This window comes from Trachypithecus francoisi, unplaced genomic scaffold (genome assembly GCF_009764315.1).
Source record: "Trachypithecus francoisi isolate TF-2019V2 unplaced genomic scaffold, Tfra_2.0 Lachesis_group7, whole genome shotgun sequence".
NCBI lineage: Eukaryota > Metazoa > Chordata > Mammalia > Primates > Cercopithecidae > Trachypithecus > Trachypithecus francoisi.
In genome coordinates this window covers 93,880,822-93,900,860 of record NW_022681472.1, presented here as the reverse complement: position 1 = coordinate 93,900,860, position 20,039 = coordinate 93,880,822, and the positions used below count along the sequence as shown (strand labels likewise).

General features: G+C 49.1%; 1 protein-coding gene across 1 annotated transcript in view; it reads left to right on the top strand.

The window, feature by feature from the left end:
- The window catches only part of COL22A1 (collagen type XXII alpha 1 chain), a 336,220-nt gene that overhangs the window by 175,743 nt on the left and 140,438 nt on the right, over positions 1-20,039 (top strand). Inside the window, exons 23-27 of the mRNA XM_033202916.1 lie at positions 2,765-2,818; positions 14,961-15,014; positions 15,726-15,779; positions 18,177-18,230; positions 19,468-19,521. Of these exons, the coding sequence (XP_033058807.1) occupies positions 2,765-2,818; positions 14,961-15,014; positions 15,726-15,779; positions 18,177-18,230; positions 19,468-19,521 (270 nt within the window). The remainder of the gene's footprint in view (positions 1-2,764; positions 2,819-14,960; positions 15,015-15,725; positions 15,780-18,176; positions 18,231-19,467; positions 19,522-20,039) is intronic.

The window sequence follows — 20,039 nt, the reverse complement described above, 5'->3', positions numbered from 1 at the left end:
CTGGGAAGCTCTTCTTTCTCCTTCCAACATTACATCAGCACCACCTCCCTGGGACATCTGCTTAAGCCATTTAGGCAGAACCAGGAGCTCCTGATGCTGCTGCATGCCCAGCACAGGCTGAGTGGTCATTACATGGGCTTGTGTCTGCCTTCTTAGCAAACTACAAGCCCCTTATGGGCAGAGGCCATACCTTAATCCTGCCAGTGTCCCCGGGACTCGGCATTTAGGAGGATTGAGTATGTGGACAACTAAGCGGGAGAAAGAGGCAGAACTTTATCTTCCACTTTCAACCACAATGGGCTAAGTCTAATGTGTGAGACCCCTGAGATTTTAGGACTTGAAGCTTCGTAAAGAACATTTGCCTCTGAGCTCCACCAAACTTCCGTCATGTGCAACCCTAATACCTTTGTTCCCTTAATAAAGTGGCATCAACCTCCTTGAGGATTATGTGTAGAAGACAGACCTTGGTTTGATGGTGGTGTTCTGAAGTGGAGGCAGGAGAGTATGGCAACACTGTGTAGCCCATTGCGCCTGGGGAAGGGCTGCTTTTGGGAGGGTGTGGGTAGGGGGATCACAGCCTGTTTCCTAGGTTCAGCACGTACTAGTTGCTCATTAAATATGAGAGGAAGGAAAAAGGAGGGAAGGAAGAAAGGAAAAGAGAAAAGGAAGGAAAGGAGAAAAGAAGGGGTGGAGAGAGGGAAGAAATGAGAAAGATGCGGATCAGTGGGGAAACAGTGGGATAGTCTGGGCACAGTCGAAGGTAAGAAAAAGGCCTGGCTGGGCACGGTGGCTCATGCCTGTAATCCCAGCACTTGGGCAGGCCAAAGTAGGCGGATCACAAGGTCAGGAGTTCGAGACCAGCCTGACCAACATGGTGAAACCACGTCTCTACTAAAAATACAAACAATTAGCCAGGCATGGTGGCATGTGCCTGTAATCTCAGCTACTCAGGAGGCTGAAGCAGGAGAATCACTTGAACCTGGGAGGTGGGGGTTGCAGCGAGCCGAGATTGTGCCACTGCACTCCAGCCTGTTCAACAGAGTGAGAATCTGTCTCAAAAAAAAAAAAAAAAAAAAAAAGGCCTTGTTAGTTTGCTTGAGTTGGGGGTTCTGGGAGAGTGGAGACGAGCAAGAGTCACCAAGGGGCAGAGAGAAGAGGGCCAGAGTTGCTGAATGAGAGGAGAGGATGATATCAAGTTTTACAGCCTCACAGATATACTTAGAGTCATTTTGTAGAAAGCATCCCTTTTAATTCTTCAGAGCCTTGAGAAGCCAGCAATATTAGCACAGGCTTCAAGTCTGCATAGAACTGGGTGTGTTCTGACCTCTGCCCCTTACTAGCTGTGCAACAACAGAGACATGAGCTCTGAGCCTCGATTTGCACACTCATCAATGGGATGAAAACATGGGCATTCCAGGATCCTCTTGCAGTGTAAATTAAGAAAGGACCATGTGGGAAGAACTAGAAAGAGAGTTTGCCATGAAATAGGCACACAAAAAAATGTAGATTTTTTTTTTTTTTTTTTTTTTTGAGGCGGAGTCTCGCTCTGTTGCCCGGACTGGAGTGCAGTGGCCGGATCTCAGCTCACTGCAAGCTCCGCCTCCCGGGTTCACGCCATTCTCCTGCCTCAGCCTCCCGAGTAGCTGGGACTACAGGCGCCCGCCATCTCGCCCGGCTAGTTTTTTTTTTGTATTTTTAGTAGAGACGGGGTTTCACCGTGTTAGCCAGGATGGTCTCGATCTCCTGACCTCGTGATCCGCCCGTCTCGGCCTCCCAAAGTGCTGGGATTACAGGCTTGAGCCACCGCGCCCGGCCAAAATGTAGATCTTATCAAGGTCTTATTTTACTTTCAGTTTCCGATTGCAATGCTTTTATTTAATCAAAAAAACCACCAGGACAATGCCAAAAAGGGCTGTATTCTGTCCTTCAGATAACCTCTGTTATACAATATATGCCATTACCACATTGTGTGAACTAACCAACACACACCTTACCCCTATTTAAGGAGATGGCCCACACCCCTATTTAAGGGCCCCACAACATCACCTTACTGGATACTGAGCATATATGCACTGAAGTGTGGATTCCCACAGCAGAAGAGCAGAAATGCCCTCGGTAACTTCCCTGGCCACGAGGAGACGGTTGTTTCAGTGCATCATGCCTCATTTGCACGGGGAAAACCATGCACCTGTATAAAGATACCAGCAACTCTCCATGTGATATGGGATGTGGCTTACATACATTAAATGGAGACAAAGAAGCAAAAAAGTTTAACAGATTGAATGGCATGCTGAAGTCTGTGGAGAAAAGGCGGACAGGGGAATATGTGTGTTTGTGTGTGCGTGTGTGTGTGTGTGTGTGTGTGTGTAAGGCTTACAGATGCATAAAATCTCTCTGGGAGAATTAACCAACATCTGGTAAGATTAGTTGTTTCCAAGGAAAGGAACTGAGTGGCTGAGACTGGGATTAAAAGGAGGCTTTTCTCTGGTATATCTTTCAGCATCTTTTGAATATGGGGCCATGTGTTACCAAGCACATTTAAGTTACAGAGCTGGAACCCAAAGCCTCACTCCTGACCTCAGAAAAAGCCTGAGTCCATTTTCTGATTCCACATTGCTCCTCTGTGGGGCGCTCCTGAGGGACAAATGTTAATCCGGGAGATTGAGAGTAATAAAGACCCAAATGTCCACCGAGACTCATTATGAAACCAGCTCTAGTTGACAATTGCCTGCTTGTTAATTTTAGCTTCTTCTTTTACACTCAGGGGAAGAAAGGTGACGTGGGACCACCTGGAATCCCTGGATTGCTGGGGCCACAGGTAACTACCTTTTACATTCTCTTCCATAGCAATGCTGCTTTTCTCTTATTAAATAAATGACCAGGCAGCAGCACTCAGGTGGGCAGCCAGAATCCTGCTGGCCACCTCATCAAACTATTAAAAAGAACGGCCAGTGGATCACATGTCCTCCCTCCCTCCTCCTCCGCTGTCCGGTGTGGGAGCTGAATGACCATTGTTGGCTATCCTGAAGGAATTGCCATCTTGGAGGAGGCAGACAGGGGTGACAAAAGTGATGAGCAGTTCTAGGAGAAAGGGAAGTGCTGGGAGGTGAGGGGGGAACCCCAGGATGAGGTGGTGGGGAAATCAGCCACAAGGAGGCTTGTCTCCCCTTGGCAGACAAGGCACTGCCAGCCAGGCAGGGGCAAGAGAAGGGAGGACCTTCCCTGGGTCACAGCTCTGCAGGGACCTGGTGTACCACAGCACAGCACTGGGCAGGAATCGGGCAGCATGTGGTGCCGCCGGAGCACAGGGCACGGAGCAGCAGGGATAGGAAGATGAACCCAGTGAGAGTTGTAACGGGAGCTTACAGCCCCCTTCAGCCACAGACACCAGAAAACCAAAAGGGCGGCCACTGTCATAGGAGCTAAGAGGCCTGGTTTGGGTCTCAGTCTGTCCTCCAAAACACTGGGACATTGGCCAAGTCCTCCCCCTGTTCAGGCCTCAGTTTCCCCATCTGTAAAATGATGGGGTTAGGGCCCCAGTCACAGAGGCCTCTGTTCCTAGGCAGGTGCTGTCCTAGCTCCCTGGATTCTCTGCCTCCTCCTCCTTCCTCCAGCTTCTCTCGGTCTCTTAGGACTCAGTTCTGGTGTGGCTTCCTCTGTCCTCATACTTGGCCCAACTCCCACGGGCCATACTTGGCCCTGCTCCCACAGGTCCAGCTGTGCCATCCTAGTGCTGGCCTTGTGGATCCTGACAACCACCCATCTAGATAGGTACCCTCAGGGTCCTTGTCCCCATGTCATAGATGAGGGGTGAGGCACCAGGTGCAGAGGGCTTCACTCAGGGCCACCCTCTGCTAGGCAGACACCTGGCTTCAAATCCAAAACCCTTCCTCCCTACATGACCGAAGCCCAACTCTCTTAGTCTTCCTTATTTGCAAATGCAGTATCACCATGCATCCCCCACAGGGTACCACAGCGTGAACAAAACAGGGCAAGCCCCTGAAGCTCTATGCCTGGCCTTTGCAGTGTAAAGAACTCCCTTCATCCTTTCTTTGACCCCCTACCCACCGAAGCTTCACTTCTGTCCCCCAATCTGGGCCTCCCCTGGCATCAGTAAGTTCATGCTGAAGCAGGACCAGCAAGCAGAAGGCACAGAGGGAATGGCAGAGACCCAGGCTCAGCTCTCACCACAAAAAGGGAGGGCACATCCAAAGGTTGAGAAAGAGCAGTGACTGTGAGAGGTGATAACGAGGTCCCAAGGCATAGTGCACACGGGATAGACAGACATGGCTGTCCCTGTTCTCCTGGCCTCTTTGGCACCAAGCAGGTAAGCACGAGTCACTGCTGGACTCTTCCGCTTGGTCCTCCCAGAGCTGTGGTAAAGCAGCTGGCTTCAGCACCACCTGGAACTGGACAGCCCCACTGCCCCCACACCAGACCCCCTGAGGTGGCGGTCACACTGTCCATCCGCGTTGGCAGGGAGGCAGTCATCCGGAAAACACTGCTCACTGCACTTCAGAAGCCAGTTTTTCCTGCTGGCTGACATGAAAGCATTCTAGTGAAAGATGGCACCTTGGACGCAATCTGAGACTTCATTTCTGCACCCTTCATTCGGGTCAGGATGCAGCAGGGAATAGGAATATATGATCCATCATAATTCACCATGTTCTAAAGATTTCACATTCACTGTGGCATTTTGCTATTAATAATGAAAAACAGAGTGGGTTTTGCCTTATGTTTTATTACCTTGCTTCATAGTGAGTCAATCTTGTATATTTTAAAATTCACCATCAATGCAGCTCTATCAAATTATTTTAAGCTATAATTTTTCCCCTTACAACTCTTTGCTTGTTATCTGGGAAAAGAGATTTCATTCTTTCAGTTTTAACTTTGAAGTCATTTTCATTCAGTAAATCTTTACTGAATGCCAGACATTGAGCTATGTGCTATACGTATAAATATTACCAGGTTTTTCATGGCGGGGAGTCGCACCCTGTAGTTGTGCGCCCTCATGTGTTCAGGGATCTCAGTGGTTAAGAACCAGGCAATATAGCATTTGCAGTATGCACCACCTGGTGGCCTGGATGGGGCCACTGCCTGATGGAATCAAAGCTGTGTTCAGGTCAGCCACTTTTATGCTAAGGGGCCAGGTTTCTTTTTTTTAAAGTTTAATTTTATTTTACTTTAAGTTCTGGGATACATGTGCAGAATGTGCAGGTTTGTTACATAGGCATGCATGTGCCATGTTGATTTATTGCACCTATCAACCCGTCATCTAGGTTTTAAGTCCCACATTCATTAGGTATTTGTCCTAATGCTCTCCCTCCCCTTTCCCCCTACCCACTGACAGGCCCCGGTATGTGATGTTCCCCTCCCTGTGTCCACATGTTCTCATTGTTCAACTCCCACTGATGAGTGAGAACATGTGGCGTTTGGTTTTCTGTTCCTTTGTTAGTTTGCTGAGAATGATGGCTTCCAGATTCATCCATGTCCCTACAAAGGACATGAACTCATCTTTTTTATGGCTGCATAGTATTCCATGGTGTATATGTGCCACATTTTCTTTATCCAGTCTGTCATTGATGGGCATTTGGGTTAGTTCCAAGTCTTGGCTATTGTGAACAGTGCTGCAATAAACATACATGTGCATGTGTCTTTGTAGAATGATTTATAATCCTTTGAGTATATACCCAGTAATGGGATTGCTGGGTCAAATGGCATTTCTTGTTCTAGATCTTCGAGGAATCGCCACACTGTCTTCTACAATGGTTGAACTAATTTATACTCCCACCAACAGTGTAAAAGCATTCCTGTTTCTCCATAGCAAGAGCCTGGGTTTCAATGCATCTCAGTCATTTCCTCTGGTTCACTCTTCCTGACATATCCATGTGTCTACCTTGCCTGGGCCTTGCCTCTGTTTTTTCCTGCTTACCATCATGCATTTGCTTGTTCATTCATGGATTTATTCATTCAATAGGTTTTTATTAAGTTCACACTGGGTACCAAATTCAGCTCTGGGGATGTAAAATCTAAGTAACTGCAGTCTATGCCATGAGGATTCAGACATTAATGGGCCAGAAAGACACACAGATAGAGACGGTGTTTTCATCTGAACCCTAAATCTTGTATTTATCCAGGCAAGTCGAGGCCCACAGATCAGGAGATGACTGTCGTTGGAGATAGTTTGCTCCTCACGGTTTCAGTGGATGGGAGCGTCCGATTCCTGCAGGGCTGTCGGGGAGCAACAGAGGCAGTTTGGAGGCAGAACAAGTGAAAGGCAAACTTGGGCAGGAGCCTCTACTGGGCAAGGGTGAGGCAGGGTCAGTTGCTGAGCAGGCTTAGGATTGGACAGTTTGAATAATTTCTGCAGGCTCCAAGCTGTATGGGTGGTTTCTCACAGTCTAGTACCTGGTCCAGGGGTGATTTAGGGCAGAGAGTTAGTGTCCTGTCCCAGACCACAGGAGCCTGATTGAAGAAGGTGGACTAGGGATGGGCTAGTTTACATATCAGAGTCCTACTCTCAAGTAAGTCCTTTGCGATCTCTAGGAATTAGCTAAACCTGGAAGGGGAAGGCCCTCCCTGCATCCACAAAGTCTCAAGATGTCAAAGCATCATCAAACAAAAGCACAGGATTAATCTGGAAGGAGAATCCACTGAGCTGAACTTTGGAGAGGAAGTCAGGGCTCTGTGGAGGCCCAGAGCAGGATCTTGACACTGACCTGGAAAACCGAGGTTGATCCCACGGAGCCTATCCCTGAAAGAGTAGTGGGGAGAAGTAAAGGGAAACATGTGTGTTTGGTTTCTGCTGTTGCCAAGCATTCTCTTTAGCTTTCATACATAATCGTGTCTATTCTTTATAACTGCCTGTGAGCAAAATTTGCTTACCCTCATTTCAAATCTAGAGAAACCAAGCTCAGAGCGTTTAATTAGCTTGGCATTATGGGAAGAGCCAGCACTGCCATCTCGGAGCGTGCAAAGCCCCGGGGTGGCTGGGCTCCTATAAGATGCTTTTCATGCCTTTCTTTCAAAATGAAATATTCCACCTGCTAGAAAATTTTACAATAAATCTACATATCCATGATGTCCTATGTGGTGACTCCTGTATCCTGGAAGCCTTTTAGGAAAATTGGAAATCTGGTGTCTGGGCTGGCCAAGTGTTTATGCACAGGCAGTGCGGCTTGGTGCTGTGCTCAGGACGAAGTTCCTTGAATTGGTGGAAATGCAGGCAGGGGAGGCCTTGACCTGAGAAGAGGCTGGTTGGGCTGTGGGCCTGGGCCGCTGTGCAGAAACCCCTTGAAGTGAGAGGTCATAGGGTTAGTGCCACAGGGATCTACCACGTCAGAGGAGGATAGCTTCCCCCCAACATAGACATGTCCAAGTCACAAAGAAATTTGATTGTCATGCTAATTTATGCAAGTAATTTTCATGCATCTTCAAATTCCATCTAACTTTACAAATCCAATTGGAGCTAGGTGGTTATTAGGAATCATTATTATTTATTAATGATAATTAGGTTAATTGGTCATTCATGCATCATCGTTGTAACTACTAATCATATTAAATAGTCACTGTAGTATTAGAGGGATCAAGTGTTGTTTCATTAATAATTGAACTGATTGGTTAATTAATAAGTGGTTAATTGTTTTCATTACTAATAATGAAAACAGTCATATTTTGTTGTTAACATTTATGTCTATTGACTAATTTGTTACTCATTGATAATTAGATGATTTGGTTGTTTATTTTGTTAACAATTAAATGAGAAGAAAGAAAAGTAACATTTGTGAAGTCCTCCGTGTTCTGGGCTAGTTCACACTTTGTTAATCCACACATAGTGATTTGAGGAAGGGACCTCCAACCATTTTATGGCAGCTGGAAGGAAGGTTCTGAGAGGTGAAGTCCATTGTCCAAGTCCATTGACGTAGTATGAGGTCACCTGGGATTTGACCCAGGCCATCCTCAACCAAAGTCCTAGATTTTTCTTATGTAAATTTCTACCTATCTGTTCCCGGGCCCAAAGGGGAAGAGTGACTTGCCTGCAGCATCTGCGAGTGCTCCTGACAGTGTCACTTCTTGCGTTTTATTCTCGGCCTTCCCGTTCTTGAAAGACTGGAAACTCTGATATCTTCATCTATAAAAGGACAATAATATGTAGAATCTTTGACTTTCCAGAAGTTTGTTTGGTGGGAGGAAGTAGAGGAGAGGAAAGGAAAGGGGCTTTCTAGCCCTAGAAAACCCAAATGCCATTCAAGTATATGCAGAAAAAGATAGCAAATGAGTTCAGTGTTGCTCTCCTATGATTTTGCAATTAGTCTTCTGGTTTCATTGGGAAACTTACCAGGGAGGTAATTCAAATGGCTGTTCTGTTTGAGGCGTTGTTCAACTTGATTTCCAGGAGAAAAATGACATAAAATGAGGGTACTGATTAGTCAGAAGGCAAGAAGATTGGTCTAAACTCAACAGTAGTTATCGAGCCTCACGGTAAGGTCCCCCAAGGCCATGCAAGATGCTGAAGTGCCATTATGTCATCCAAGAAAGCTGAGATGATGTTGAACCTCTGTTACACAGTGTTCTCTTATCCAGAAAATGCAAGAGCTTTCTGGGATCCCTCACCAACAGAAACACGGGTAGACTAGTACTCTGTTTACATTCACAGTTACCCCTGGATATCTCTCTCTCTCTCTCAATCTCTCTCTCTCTCTCTCTCTCTCTCTCTCTCCCTCTCTCCCTTTCTCTCTCTCTCTCTCTCTTTCTCTCTCTCAGGCCTTGCAGACTTTTTAACTAAACACACCAAATAGATGAAAACTGAATCCATCATCCCCCACAGCAGCCCCACACACCTGCCCATTCCCCTGCAGAATCATTCCCTTAAAGGCCTTCCCCTTTTGAGTATCTTAGGTTGTGTCCCAGTGCCAATCCAGCTGGTCACTACATCACCACTGAGGTCTGGCTCAGATCTGCCCCCGGTCTGTCCACATCCCTCCCCGCATCACCTTCCTCCAGTGCCGGCACTGGCTGCCTTCTGCCTGCTCTCATGTTTGACTGTCTCGTGGTCTCTCATTTTGCAAGATTTCCTCCTACCATTGACTGCTAAGGACACTAGAAATGTGTCCTTATTTTTTATGTTTTTTTGAGATGGAGTTTTGCTCTTGTTGCCCAGGCTGCAATGGTGTGATCTTGGATCACCGCAACCTCCGCCTCCCAGGTTCAAGTGATTCTCCTGCCTCAGCCTCCCGAGTAGCTGGGATTACAGGCATGCTCCACCACGTCCAGCTCATTTCGTATTTTTGGTAGAGATGGGGTTTCTCCATGTTGGCCAGGCTAGTCTCGAACTCCCGACCTCAGGTGATCTGCCCTCCTCGGCCTCCCAAAGTGCTGGGATTATAGGTGTGAGCCACGCCCAGCCTAGAAGTGTGTCTTTCTAAGCATAAGTCTTTTTGTGTCACTCTTTGACGCCACCTCTATTATTTTTGTGCTCCCTGGAAGACAAAACCTTGTCTTTCTTGCCCCAGGTGTGCGTCTCTTCCTCCCCTCCCCCTCCCATCTAGCCATGGCTCAGCTGCTCCATCCTCCTGTGGCTTCCTTCCTCTCCTATTCCACTCCCCTCTGTTCAGGCCCTACTTAGCCCTTCCACACCAAGCTCACCCCACTTTTCGAGATGCTCCTGACTTCTCCACCATGCCTTCCTCTGAGCTCCATGGCCTTCAAGCACCTCTTTTGTCTGTCTGTTTTCATTCTGTTCAACAGGTATCTCATGAATTCTGCTATGTGCCGGAAGCCACGGTTTTTATACAAAACAATTCTGCAAAGAAAGTATTTTTGTACCTACTGTATATTTTTAGAAACCAAATCCCTTGCCGTAAGTCACACAGCTGCTCAAAATATAACCCTGCCTTCGATCCCGAGCCCTCAGATGCTTTTCCTGGGACCCCAGAGGCCTGTGTTTTATGTGTCTTACTAGGCTGTAATTTTCTGGAGTGGAGGGCTGAGTTGTCTTAAGACCCCAGAGAGAACACAGTGGTGCATAGTAGGCGCTGGCTGGGGGAAGGAGCCCTGCCCACCGCCATACTGGGTCTCCAGGGATAACTTCTTCCAGGTGCTCCAGGATAATGCAGGTCCTTGGCTTTAAGGATCAAAGCTGTGCCTGCCCACTGCCCCTCTCCCTTTAAAGGCGTCACCCACACCCTGTCACCTGTTGATGCCCTCTTCCATCCAAGGTGTGAATCTTCCCAGATCCTGAGTGCAGGGACCTGCACGTGGGCAGGGAGACAAACACTGTCCAGGGGCCTTGTGGTAATATGGACAAAGTCCTTGTAGGATGCCAGGCATATAGTCAGTGCTTTAGGAAATTACGTTTTCTCCCTTCCTTTTGGGGGAGTGCCAAAGTAGAAATAGCTATCCCAGCCGTGGGCTGAAAGGCCCTCGTGTCCAGGACCTCCCAGGATGCTCTTGCCCACTCGCCCCTGCCTCGCCAGCCCTCCCCACAGCTGGCTTGAGGCTGTGTCAGAAACAAAGTGAGTTACGCCAGAGCTGAAGTCCCAGCAGCAGGACCTGTGGTAATCAGGACAAGGCTGAATGTAACCCCCAAGGCGAGGCGGCTGCTCTCTTTAGAGTTTCTGACCCCACTGTGTGCCTTTCTGTGGCCATCCGAAGGCAGAGCACGAGCAAGAGACCAGGATCCGGGGCAGGCTGGCTGCAGCTGCAGCCCGAGGGCTGTTCCCTCCTGCCACCGCACCCAGCGTTTCCCACTTGGACTTGTGAGCAGGTCCCCTGTAAATTGGAAAAGAGGCTGGAAGCAAATCACCTCACCCTTTTTGTGATCCCTCCTGGAAGAGATTTCCAGACTTTCAGACAGTTACTTCCACCTGCTTCCATCTTCTCTCGCTCTGTAAATGGCTACCGCAGTTGCTAGGTTTAATGACTGGATAGGCTTTCGCTCTCATTCCTAAGTGTACAGCATCAAACAAGCAGGCAGTGACTCAACCTCTACTGTGTGCATAGCATGGAACCAGGTGCTGTGGTCTTGCCAGGAAGATAGACTTTGAGATCTTCAAACCCATATTTAAAGCCCTAAGTTCTAGTCTCCCTTAACATGCAGAGAGTCTTTTAGGAGATCACATTGTGTTAAAGGGTGGAAAGGGGCTGTCACAGCAGGGTGAGACCCGTGTCCTTGAGTGGGGACTGTGTAGACAGTTTGCGAGTCTGGGGTACTGGGCTCGGGAGGAGCGAAGGGATCAGGGTGCTGTATCCACATATGAGCTTTATCTAATATCAGTTCATTTTCCTCCTCTGTAAATTTAATGAAAAAGCCCAGCCTCCCATGGCCAGTGCAGGGCTGGAATGAGCCGGTGTATGAAGCACAGGTGGAGCCCACGCTGAATGGAGGTGGCCGAGCCCCTTGTCCTGCCTTTCTGGTTTTTTCCTCTCTCCTGGGTTGTGTTTCTTCCTGGGATGTTATGCTCACAGGTTCGTTAGCAGTGCTAGTGGTGGTGATGGTGGAATACGGAGCTGGCCTAGACAAGTTATGCCCAAACCTGGCAGCTCACCAGAATTACCTGGTGTCTCAAAAGTCACTGACCCTTGGGGCCTGTCCCTGACCTGCTGCCTCCGAACCTAAACAAGGGTTGTGTGCCTGCATTTGGGACAGGCCCTCAGGTGTGTCTTCAGCAGCCAGAGATGATGGCTGTGTGACCTAAAGTGGGCCTCAGTGGGCCTCTCTGGGCCTCAGTTTTCTTCATTGTCAGACAAGGAGGTTTAATTTCCACTAGAAGACCATTAAAGAGCCATCACCTGTAACATGCTGTGAAACTCCAAAACTAGCAAGCAGCAGTAGGCCAAGGGTGTTTGCAAGGGGCAAAGGAGGAAGGCAAGCAGGGCCAGAGCGAGGGGCTGGTCAGGGGGCCGGCTTCCTGGGCTCACCATTTTGAAAAAGCATAGAACACTCCAGAGGCCATCAGCATCCTGAGACATGTAAGAAAGGAAGAGAACTGAATTCTCATTCAAACTGCTAACAAAGAGACTCCTGTATGGTTGGGAAGGGCCCTCGGATATGCTGTGTGGGCTTGGGGTGCTGTGAGGCCTTCAAAGACCATGTTGAGGTAAAATTAGATCACCTGTGACCCTCATAAGCCTAGCACTTTGGGAGGCTGAGGCAGAGGATTGCTTGAGCCCAGGAGCTCAAGATCAACCTGTGCAATATAGCAAGACCCTGTTTCTACAAAAAAATCATAAAATTAAACAGGCATGGTAGCACATGCCTGTAGACTCAGCTACTCAGGAGGCTGAGGCAGGAGGATCACTTGAGCCCAGGAATTGGAGGCTGCAGTGAGTTGTGATTGCACCACTGCACTCCAGCCTGGGCAATAGAGCAAGACCCTATCTCAAAAAAAAAAAAGAAAAAAGAAAAAAAAGAAAAAGATTGCCTGGAATGTGCCTCTGGAGTGTGTGGGAGCTGTGTCACTGCAGGGCTCTTGCTTCGCTGAGAGAGGTGAGGGGGGCCAAACTGGAGCAGCCTGTGGAGGTAGGAAGGCCCAGCCGACAATACAGCGAGTCTGAGAGGCTTCTTTAAGGCCTTCCAGAAGCGCTTGTCCATTAGGGAGGACCCAGGTTGGAACCTGCCCAGGGCACCCTGCAGCCCTGCTTGGCCCCTCTGTCGCTCCAGCTGTGAACAGATGTCTCCCATGAGGGAAGATGCTACCCCTAAGACTTGCCAGGACGGAGCGAGCTGTCGAGAAAACTAGGTCCAGGTGCCCCCAAATCCTGTTCAGTAAATGGTCCCGGTCTATGACTTTTTTTTTTTGGACTCACGGGTGCCCCCAGAGGAAGAAAGGGGAACAGTCCGCCGTTGCGGCCACCTCTGCCATTTTTTGGTATTTCTCGCCCTCTAGTGGCCATACAGTGTTGTTCTTTCTGAATGCAAAGCTAGTCTCCGCATCTGGCTCAATTCAGACTTCCTCAAGCATTTACTGAGCGCCTGCTGGATGCTACACCCTGGGATAATCCCTGTGTGAGGTGCAGAGGGAACAAGAATGTCCTGCCCTCGAGGGTCTGTGGGTCAGATCAGCACAGTTAAGTTGGTCTTGAGCATGGAGCAGGGAGAGTTTAATTCCACTGGGGAATTGGAGACCATCTCAGAAAGGTGGAGATGGCTCAGAAGGGAGGTGTGGGAGGCGAGGAGGGGGTGTCCAGAGAGAAACCTGAGCTAGAAAAGTCATCTGCACCTTCTGGAAGCTGTGTGGAGCCGTGGTCTGTGGTGCTGGAGCTGAGGGAGGAGGGCGTGGTGAACTCGCTCGGAAGAGCACTATCCTTTAGAAAATCAGAGCCACTGAAGGTGGGTCAGCTGTGGGGTCACTGGCTGTTCTAAAATGAGCAGTCCCTGCACGAGGACTGTCAGGAACTGCTATATGCAGAACGCCACATCCACTCTCCCTCCCAGCCCTGGTGTTTTGTGATTCCAGCTGGCCCCTGCTTATAACCCCACATCCACTCTTCCTCCCTCTGGTCTCCCCAGACTGCAGGCTGCTTTCCTGGGCACACATGTGACCATACATGTCTTCTTGTGCTTCTTCAGTTATTCCAAGACCTTCGTGGCAAAGTCGCTCCTCCTCATTCTGACAGCCCGTGGCCTCTGAGGTCTTGGCTCAGCCTCCATCTGCCCTGTGCAGGCCCGCACTGTCTTCATATGGAACTGTTGGCTGTCATCCAAAACGCAGTACCTTCAACAGCAGCCGGCTTTTATGAATGCAGCCCACCTGCCTTGTCTGCCTGACCTGTTGTTTATTTCTCAGGCTTTCTTCAGTACTCAGATGCCTTCTCTACCCGCTTGCCTTCATCCCTCCGGTGCATAGCGTCACTCCCAGGTGCAAGAACCATCTGGTGTCCCAGGCCCCCCGGACCTGGATCTGTGCTCATAGGTTTAGTTGAGCTATTCAACTTTTTTTTTTAATACAGGGTATTGCTCTGCACCCAGGCCAGAGTGCAACGGCACAATCACAGCTCACTGCAGCCTCAAACTCCCAGCCTCAAATAGTCCTCTTGCCACAGCCTCCTGAGTAGCTGAGACTATAGGCGAGAGCCCCTACGACCAGTTCATTTTTATTTTTTATTTTTAGAGAGATTGGGTCTTCTGTTTTACCCAGTGTAGTCTCAAACTCCTGGCCTCCAGTGATCCTCCTGCCTCAGCCTTCCAAAGTGCTGGGATTACATTTGTGAGCCACCATGCCCAGCCCTTTTCTACCATAATTATTTGCCTACATGTTTCTCCCCTCCCTAACCCTCCGCCTCAACCAAGATAGGAGCTTGGAAACAGGTCTTACGTTTTTGTTTGCTAACAGTATCTGCTTCTGTTCCTGACCCTTGAAGATGCCCCAAAGTTTAAGTGTAGGCCATGAATGACTTAAATAGCATGTGAGTCTACATCTGTCAAGTGGCTGTGAGGACTGATCTCTAGAAGCACGGAGGAACCTTTAGAAGTACAGATGCGAGACACACTCACCCCAGACCTACAGAACCAGAAGGTCTGGCCGTGAGATCCCTTTACACACCCCGGCAACCCTGACCCTGACGCCAGCTCTGCTGTATGACTCATGATTGAGAAGCAGTCTTCTGGAAGACCTTTACGCATGGGTCAGACTGTGTGTGTGTGTGTCTGCACATATGCACACACATATGTATTTACATTAAATGTCCAAACATTTTAAATATATAGCAGAATAGATAATATTACAGGCGATGGTATACCGATCACTCAAACATGAAATGTTAGTGTTTTGCAAATTTTGGTTCAAATCTTTTCCTTTTGCTTTTGTTTATTTTTGTTTGAAAAAATCAGGCATTATAAATAAAGTTAAAATCTCATCTCATCCTCCTGACCCCTTCCCTTGGCCTCGTTCAAATGCCCACTGTCCCTAGGAGGCTCGCCTGGGCTCATCTGTAACCCACCCAATGCTCTTTCTCTACAGGGCCCTCCAGGACCACCTGGTGTCCCAGGCCCCCCTGGACCGGGAGGTTCTCCGGTAAGACTGGCTTTGATTTTCTACAAGGGCACTTAGATGGTGGTTTCCTGGCCTGTGGGACCTGGGGACATCTTTGTGAATGGCCTCTTTTATCCACCCAAGTCCAGTGCAAAAAGACACACAAGAGGACCCCGATACGTAGAATCCCCAGCCTCTGGACTCTCAGACCTTCGGAACCCTTGGGTTAGAGTATCACTGGAGCTAATGTGGCCCTTTGGCGGCTGCCTCCAGAGTCCGGCATGCAGAAGGCACGTTAGGCCGGGGTTGCCCATTCGGGTGTCTTTTCGTAGTTTGCGATTTGGCTTTGAGGCAAAACAGAGGATCCAGGCAAGCATTTGCTAACATTTCCCCTCCCATCTTGCGGGGCTGCTGAAAAAGTGTCCTGAAAGTGGGCGTGGGGGAGTGGGGAGAATCCACACCCACCCACTGAGTGGGGCAGGGCCTGCCATCAGCAGAGGGAGGCAGCTCCATCTGTCCCGGCAGGGGGCAGTGGGCAGGAAGGCTGCCCTGACTGCAGGCCACACACGCCGTGTATGTGTCAACTTCGGAGGTACAACAACTCCGCATTTCACAGCAGACGACCAGGACAGTAGAGGCCCCGGGGTGCCCTCTTCAGGCCCAGAGGCCTGGGCCCATGCCAGGAAAGAGGTTGAGTCAATGATCTGACCTCTGAACAGGCCAAGCTAACATGTCCATGTGGTCCCCTTTCAGGGTTTGCCTGGAGAGATCGGCTTCCCGGGAAAGCCTGGGCCTCCTGGGCCCGCGGTGAGTGTCCGGAAACATCTTCCTGCTCCCCTCCTCCCTCTCCCCATTGCGCTGAGGGGAGCGCTGAGCCCTTGCAGCTGGCCCAGGGCCACTTTCCTAGAGCTGAGGACTCCTTGGCCACACGGCCTGCAGCCCTGGAGCTCAGCCTGGGTCTTCCTTCTGTGGTGGCTCACTCTTGCTAGTGCCCTGTCTGCTGGGAAGGCTTCCTGTGTGCCCTGGCCAGCATGCACATTAGGACCACCGTCCCCAGGCCACTGCCCTTTCTCTTTTCACCAAAAGACACATTCAAGGGTCCTTTGCTGCTGAAGGCATGACCACTTCTCCTTGAGGAATTCCCAGAGGGCCAGAAGCAATGGGTGGGGAGCTGTGTGCCAGCCCTTCCCATTACAATCCTGATCATGTTTTCTCCCTTGCAAACTGAGAGACCCTGGTGCTCTCAGGGGGCAGGTGGAGCTTAGAAAACACTAATGTATCCCCAGATAGGAGAGGCACAGTTAAAGTTGGCCTGTAGCTTTTCAGGGCAGGATGATGGATGATGTGGGCTGAGACCTGGGTAGATGCATGATCTACCCTCAGGGAGGCCCCTGCTGGGAGGATCCTGATGCTGGAGGAGGGGCGAGGCGGAGGTGAAGTGGATCGGGTGGCACATGGGGCGGTTCCCACTTCTCCATAGAGCACAGATCCATGGGTGAATGGGGATCAAGGCGCCCAGGGGCCCTGTGATTGCAGTAACACCAGCATCCTCCCCAGCTCTGTTGAGCCCCAGTGCAGCATGCCAAAGGGTACTGGACATGAATTCAGTGCCATGCTGGGCACTCAGGTGATCTGGTCGCGTGTGGGAGGAACACTGGGTGAATGCCACCATCAACGGCAAACGTTTCTAAACACACAGTCAACTGCAATGTCACCAATAAGCATTTTCCATGAGTGATAGGATCATCTGAAAGCTCAAATACATGAACAGTCTCATCCGATCCAAAGGGCTCATCAGAAAGTGTGCAGATCAGTGTGAACATTCAGAGGAGGGGAGCGTGTTAGAGGAAGAAAGACGCTGTGAGCATTTCTCATCTGTCAAGACGTGGCTGTAGCCACAGAAGGCTTGAAGCACAGCTTCCGGCCTTCGCGTTTGCTCCTGATCACGATCCTGCTTTCATTGACTCAGGCAGCCTTAATCCCCCCCAAAGCCCTTCCTTCTGCCTTCCTAAAGCCTTGACTTCCAGGACACCTGCTCTGTGCAGGTGGGGCTTCATCAGTCGCCAGTCCAAGCTGCAGGCACAGGGAGAGATGAGTCAAATTGGGTGGCAGCAGGTTCTATGGGTGGAAGAATCACCAGAGTTATAAAAAACATTCACTTTTGAATAGCACTAATAGCTGTGAAAGCAATAGCACAGGAGATAACCCTAACGTCAGTCATGGGGAAGGGTGTGTGTGCCTCACACATTTTTTTTTTCCTTCAACTTTTAAGTTCCAGGGTACATGTGCAGGATGTGCAAGCTTGCTACATAGGTTAACATGTGCCACAGTGGTTTGCTGCATAGATCAACCCATCACCTGGGTATTAAGCCCAGCAAGTGTTAGCTATTCTCCCTGATGCTCTCCCTCCCCCCGCACAACCCCCCACACCCCGACAGGCCCCGTCCCCATATGACCTGACATCATTTAAGGCACAGAGGAAAAGGAGAAGATGAAGTGTCTCTGGTGTAGTGGAAGTAGCCCAGAGGTGGAGTCAGTTAAACCTTGTGGGTCCCTATCACCAGCCCTGTGGCCTTGAGCAAGTCACTTAGCCTGCAGAGTCTTCGTCTCTTCCCCTGCAAACAGCTGCAGTAACACCTGGCCTGCCACATCCTGATGGTAGTAGGAAACTCCTGGTGTTGGAAAATATAACGTGGAGCTCCTCAGTGCTGGCATTGGAAATAACAGGCAGTAATGCCAACCTATGCCAACAGATTGAAGTCTTGCTTTTTTGAAGGATAAGAGGAAGGGAGGATAGCCGTGGGAAGGAAGATACAAGATGGCAAAGAGATTCTGGAGAGGAGAGAGGACGAGCAGTATGGACATTGTTGTCCCTAGGGCCTCTTGGAAGCTGAGGTAGAAATGGAGCCATCAGAGCAAGATCTGGCAGGTGTCCTCCCGCGCCCCCACCCTCCACGCATGGCCAGTGTACTGAAAATCAGACATTGCCCAGAGGGTGATATTTGCTTCAGTAATAACAAAGGGAAACATGGTCAGACAGAGACAACAGTGGCTCTGGAGACAGGGCCCTGCTGATCAAAGAGCAGAGGCCCAAGCCTCCTGAATTCTGGCTGCACAAACAGCTCCTGGTTTGAAACGACTTAATGGAAGCCTTTCCTAAATATGCCTTTCCTTTTCATTTTATGTTTCCCCCTCTTGGCCCAGGGACCCCCTGGAAAGGATGGGCCGAATGGACCACCAGGCCCACCAGGAGCTAAGGTTGGTCACTGATGCGATTGGCACCGGTTTGGGAACCCAAAACACAGAAACTAAAGAGATTCTTGTTTGTTGGTGAATTCTAAAGCAAGTCGGTTGCCTGGGTCTTCGATCAGGACTCGGTTGAAATGTTTAGATTTATGGGGTCAGATGGGGGGAAGCTCCTTATTTCTTCTCAGGTAACTACAGAAGGATTTGGAAGGCCTAGGCTTTAAAATGTAGCCAGGCATGGTGGCTCACAGCTGTAATCTCAGCATTTTGGTGGGAATTAGCCGGGCGTGGGGTGGTCACCTGTATTCCCATTCACTTGGGAGGCCAAGGTGGGGGGTTGCTGGAGTCCAGGAATTCGAGGCTGCAGTGAGCTGTGATTGTGCCATTGCACTATAGCCTGGGCAACAGAGTGAGACCTTGTCTCAAAAAGATATTTGATCCATTAGAAATATGTTTATTTATTTATTTAATTTTATTTTCAAGAAGGAAAACTTCAAAATACTCTTACTAATATAATAAGAGATTTAGATTTTCACAATGTCCTGGTGGGGCTTTTTATGGTAGAATTATTAAGATAAGAGCCAAAGGTTAAATAGCATAAAACTGGGGAGCAAATACAGGCTTAATTCTTTAAATGAATTATCGTACAACCATACCAGTATTTTAACAAATGAACAAATGAGCTCTTCTTTCCTGGTGAGCACACCCAGACTCAAGTAAGCACCTCAACAGTCCTTGAAAGGCAACTTGGAAAGGCAGCTGTTGAATATTATGGGAAAATGTATTGTCATTTTCAATAAGCAAACTTAGAAGGTCAACTTCTTCGTGGCAAAATACAGAATAAGTATGGATTTAATTTAGTTTTCTAGGCATTGAATGTAAATATTGTGCATTTTTTTCTCTCCCATCTTTTGGGACAAAGGATCATGGCTGACTAAGTCTTTGTTTTTATTCTTAGAAACACTTATGCAATACCTTCCTTCTTCTAAATTTCTCAGTAAGAGAGAGTGCCAATTCTCCTCAATTATATATTTCTAAATCAAAATTACGGCTATTGAATATGGAACCTAGGAGGCCGAATGAGCTGCTATGTTTGATGACCGTGGTTAGGTAATCACAGAGTTGAAGGAGTTCAAAACCACCCTAGTGCAGGTAGTTCTCTTCCTTACCAACCTGTGCCTAGTACTTTGTATGTTTAACCTAAGCATAGCCCCCGTCTCCTGTTAACTTTGCTGTGTATTCCTTACAGGGAGAACCAGGAGAAAGAGGGGAAGATGGTCTGCCTGGAAAACCAGGCCTTCGGGTATGGACTTTGCCTCTTTTTCCCATTACACTTGCCATTCTAAGTGGTCTATTTGGGGTGCTGTGTGAATCTTGACTTATCATAAGCATAGCATCTGTATCAGCTGGTACTTGGCAGGAGACAAATCAGTGAATTGAAAAGGGGCAGGGTTAAAGGCTCCAACCAGGATGGCAACCTGAGGCTGGCAACAACAGAACCAAGACTACCTCTAGGACAGAAGGCGCCAGAGGAGGGAGTGGTTCCTCAGAACCAAGATATGCAGCTGGAGGAGAGAGCCCCGATCGCCATGAGAGCCGCGGCCTGGGGAAGAAGAACATCATCAGTGTCAGGCTTATCCTGTCAGGGAGGGAGTGAGAGGAACAGATACAAGTGCTTGCTCTCTCTCTCTCAACTGTGTTCTACCTCCACTGCAGTGCTTCCTAATGCCTTGACCCTACAGAAAGCCAGAAGGCAAGGAAAGCTAGCAGATGCTTTCCTTGCAATCTGTAGAGTTCAGCCTTTTTGGGCCGGCTTCCAGT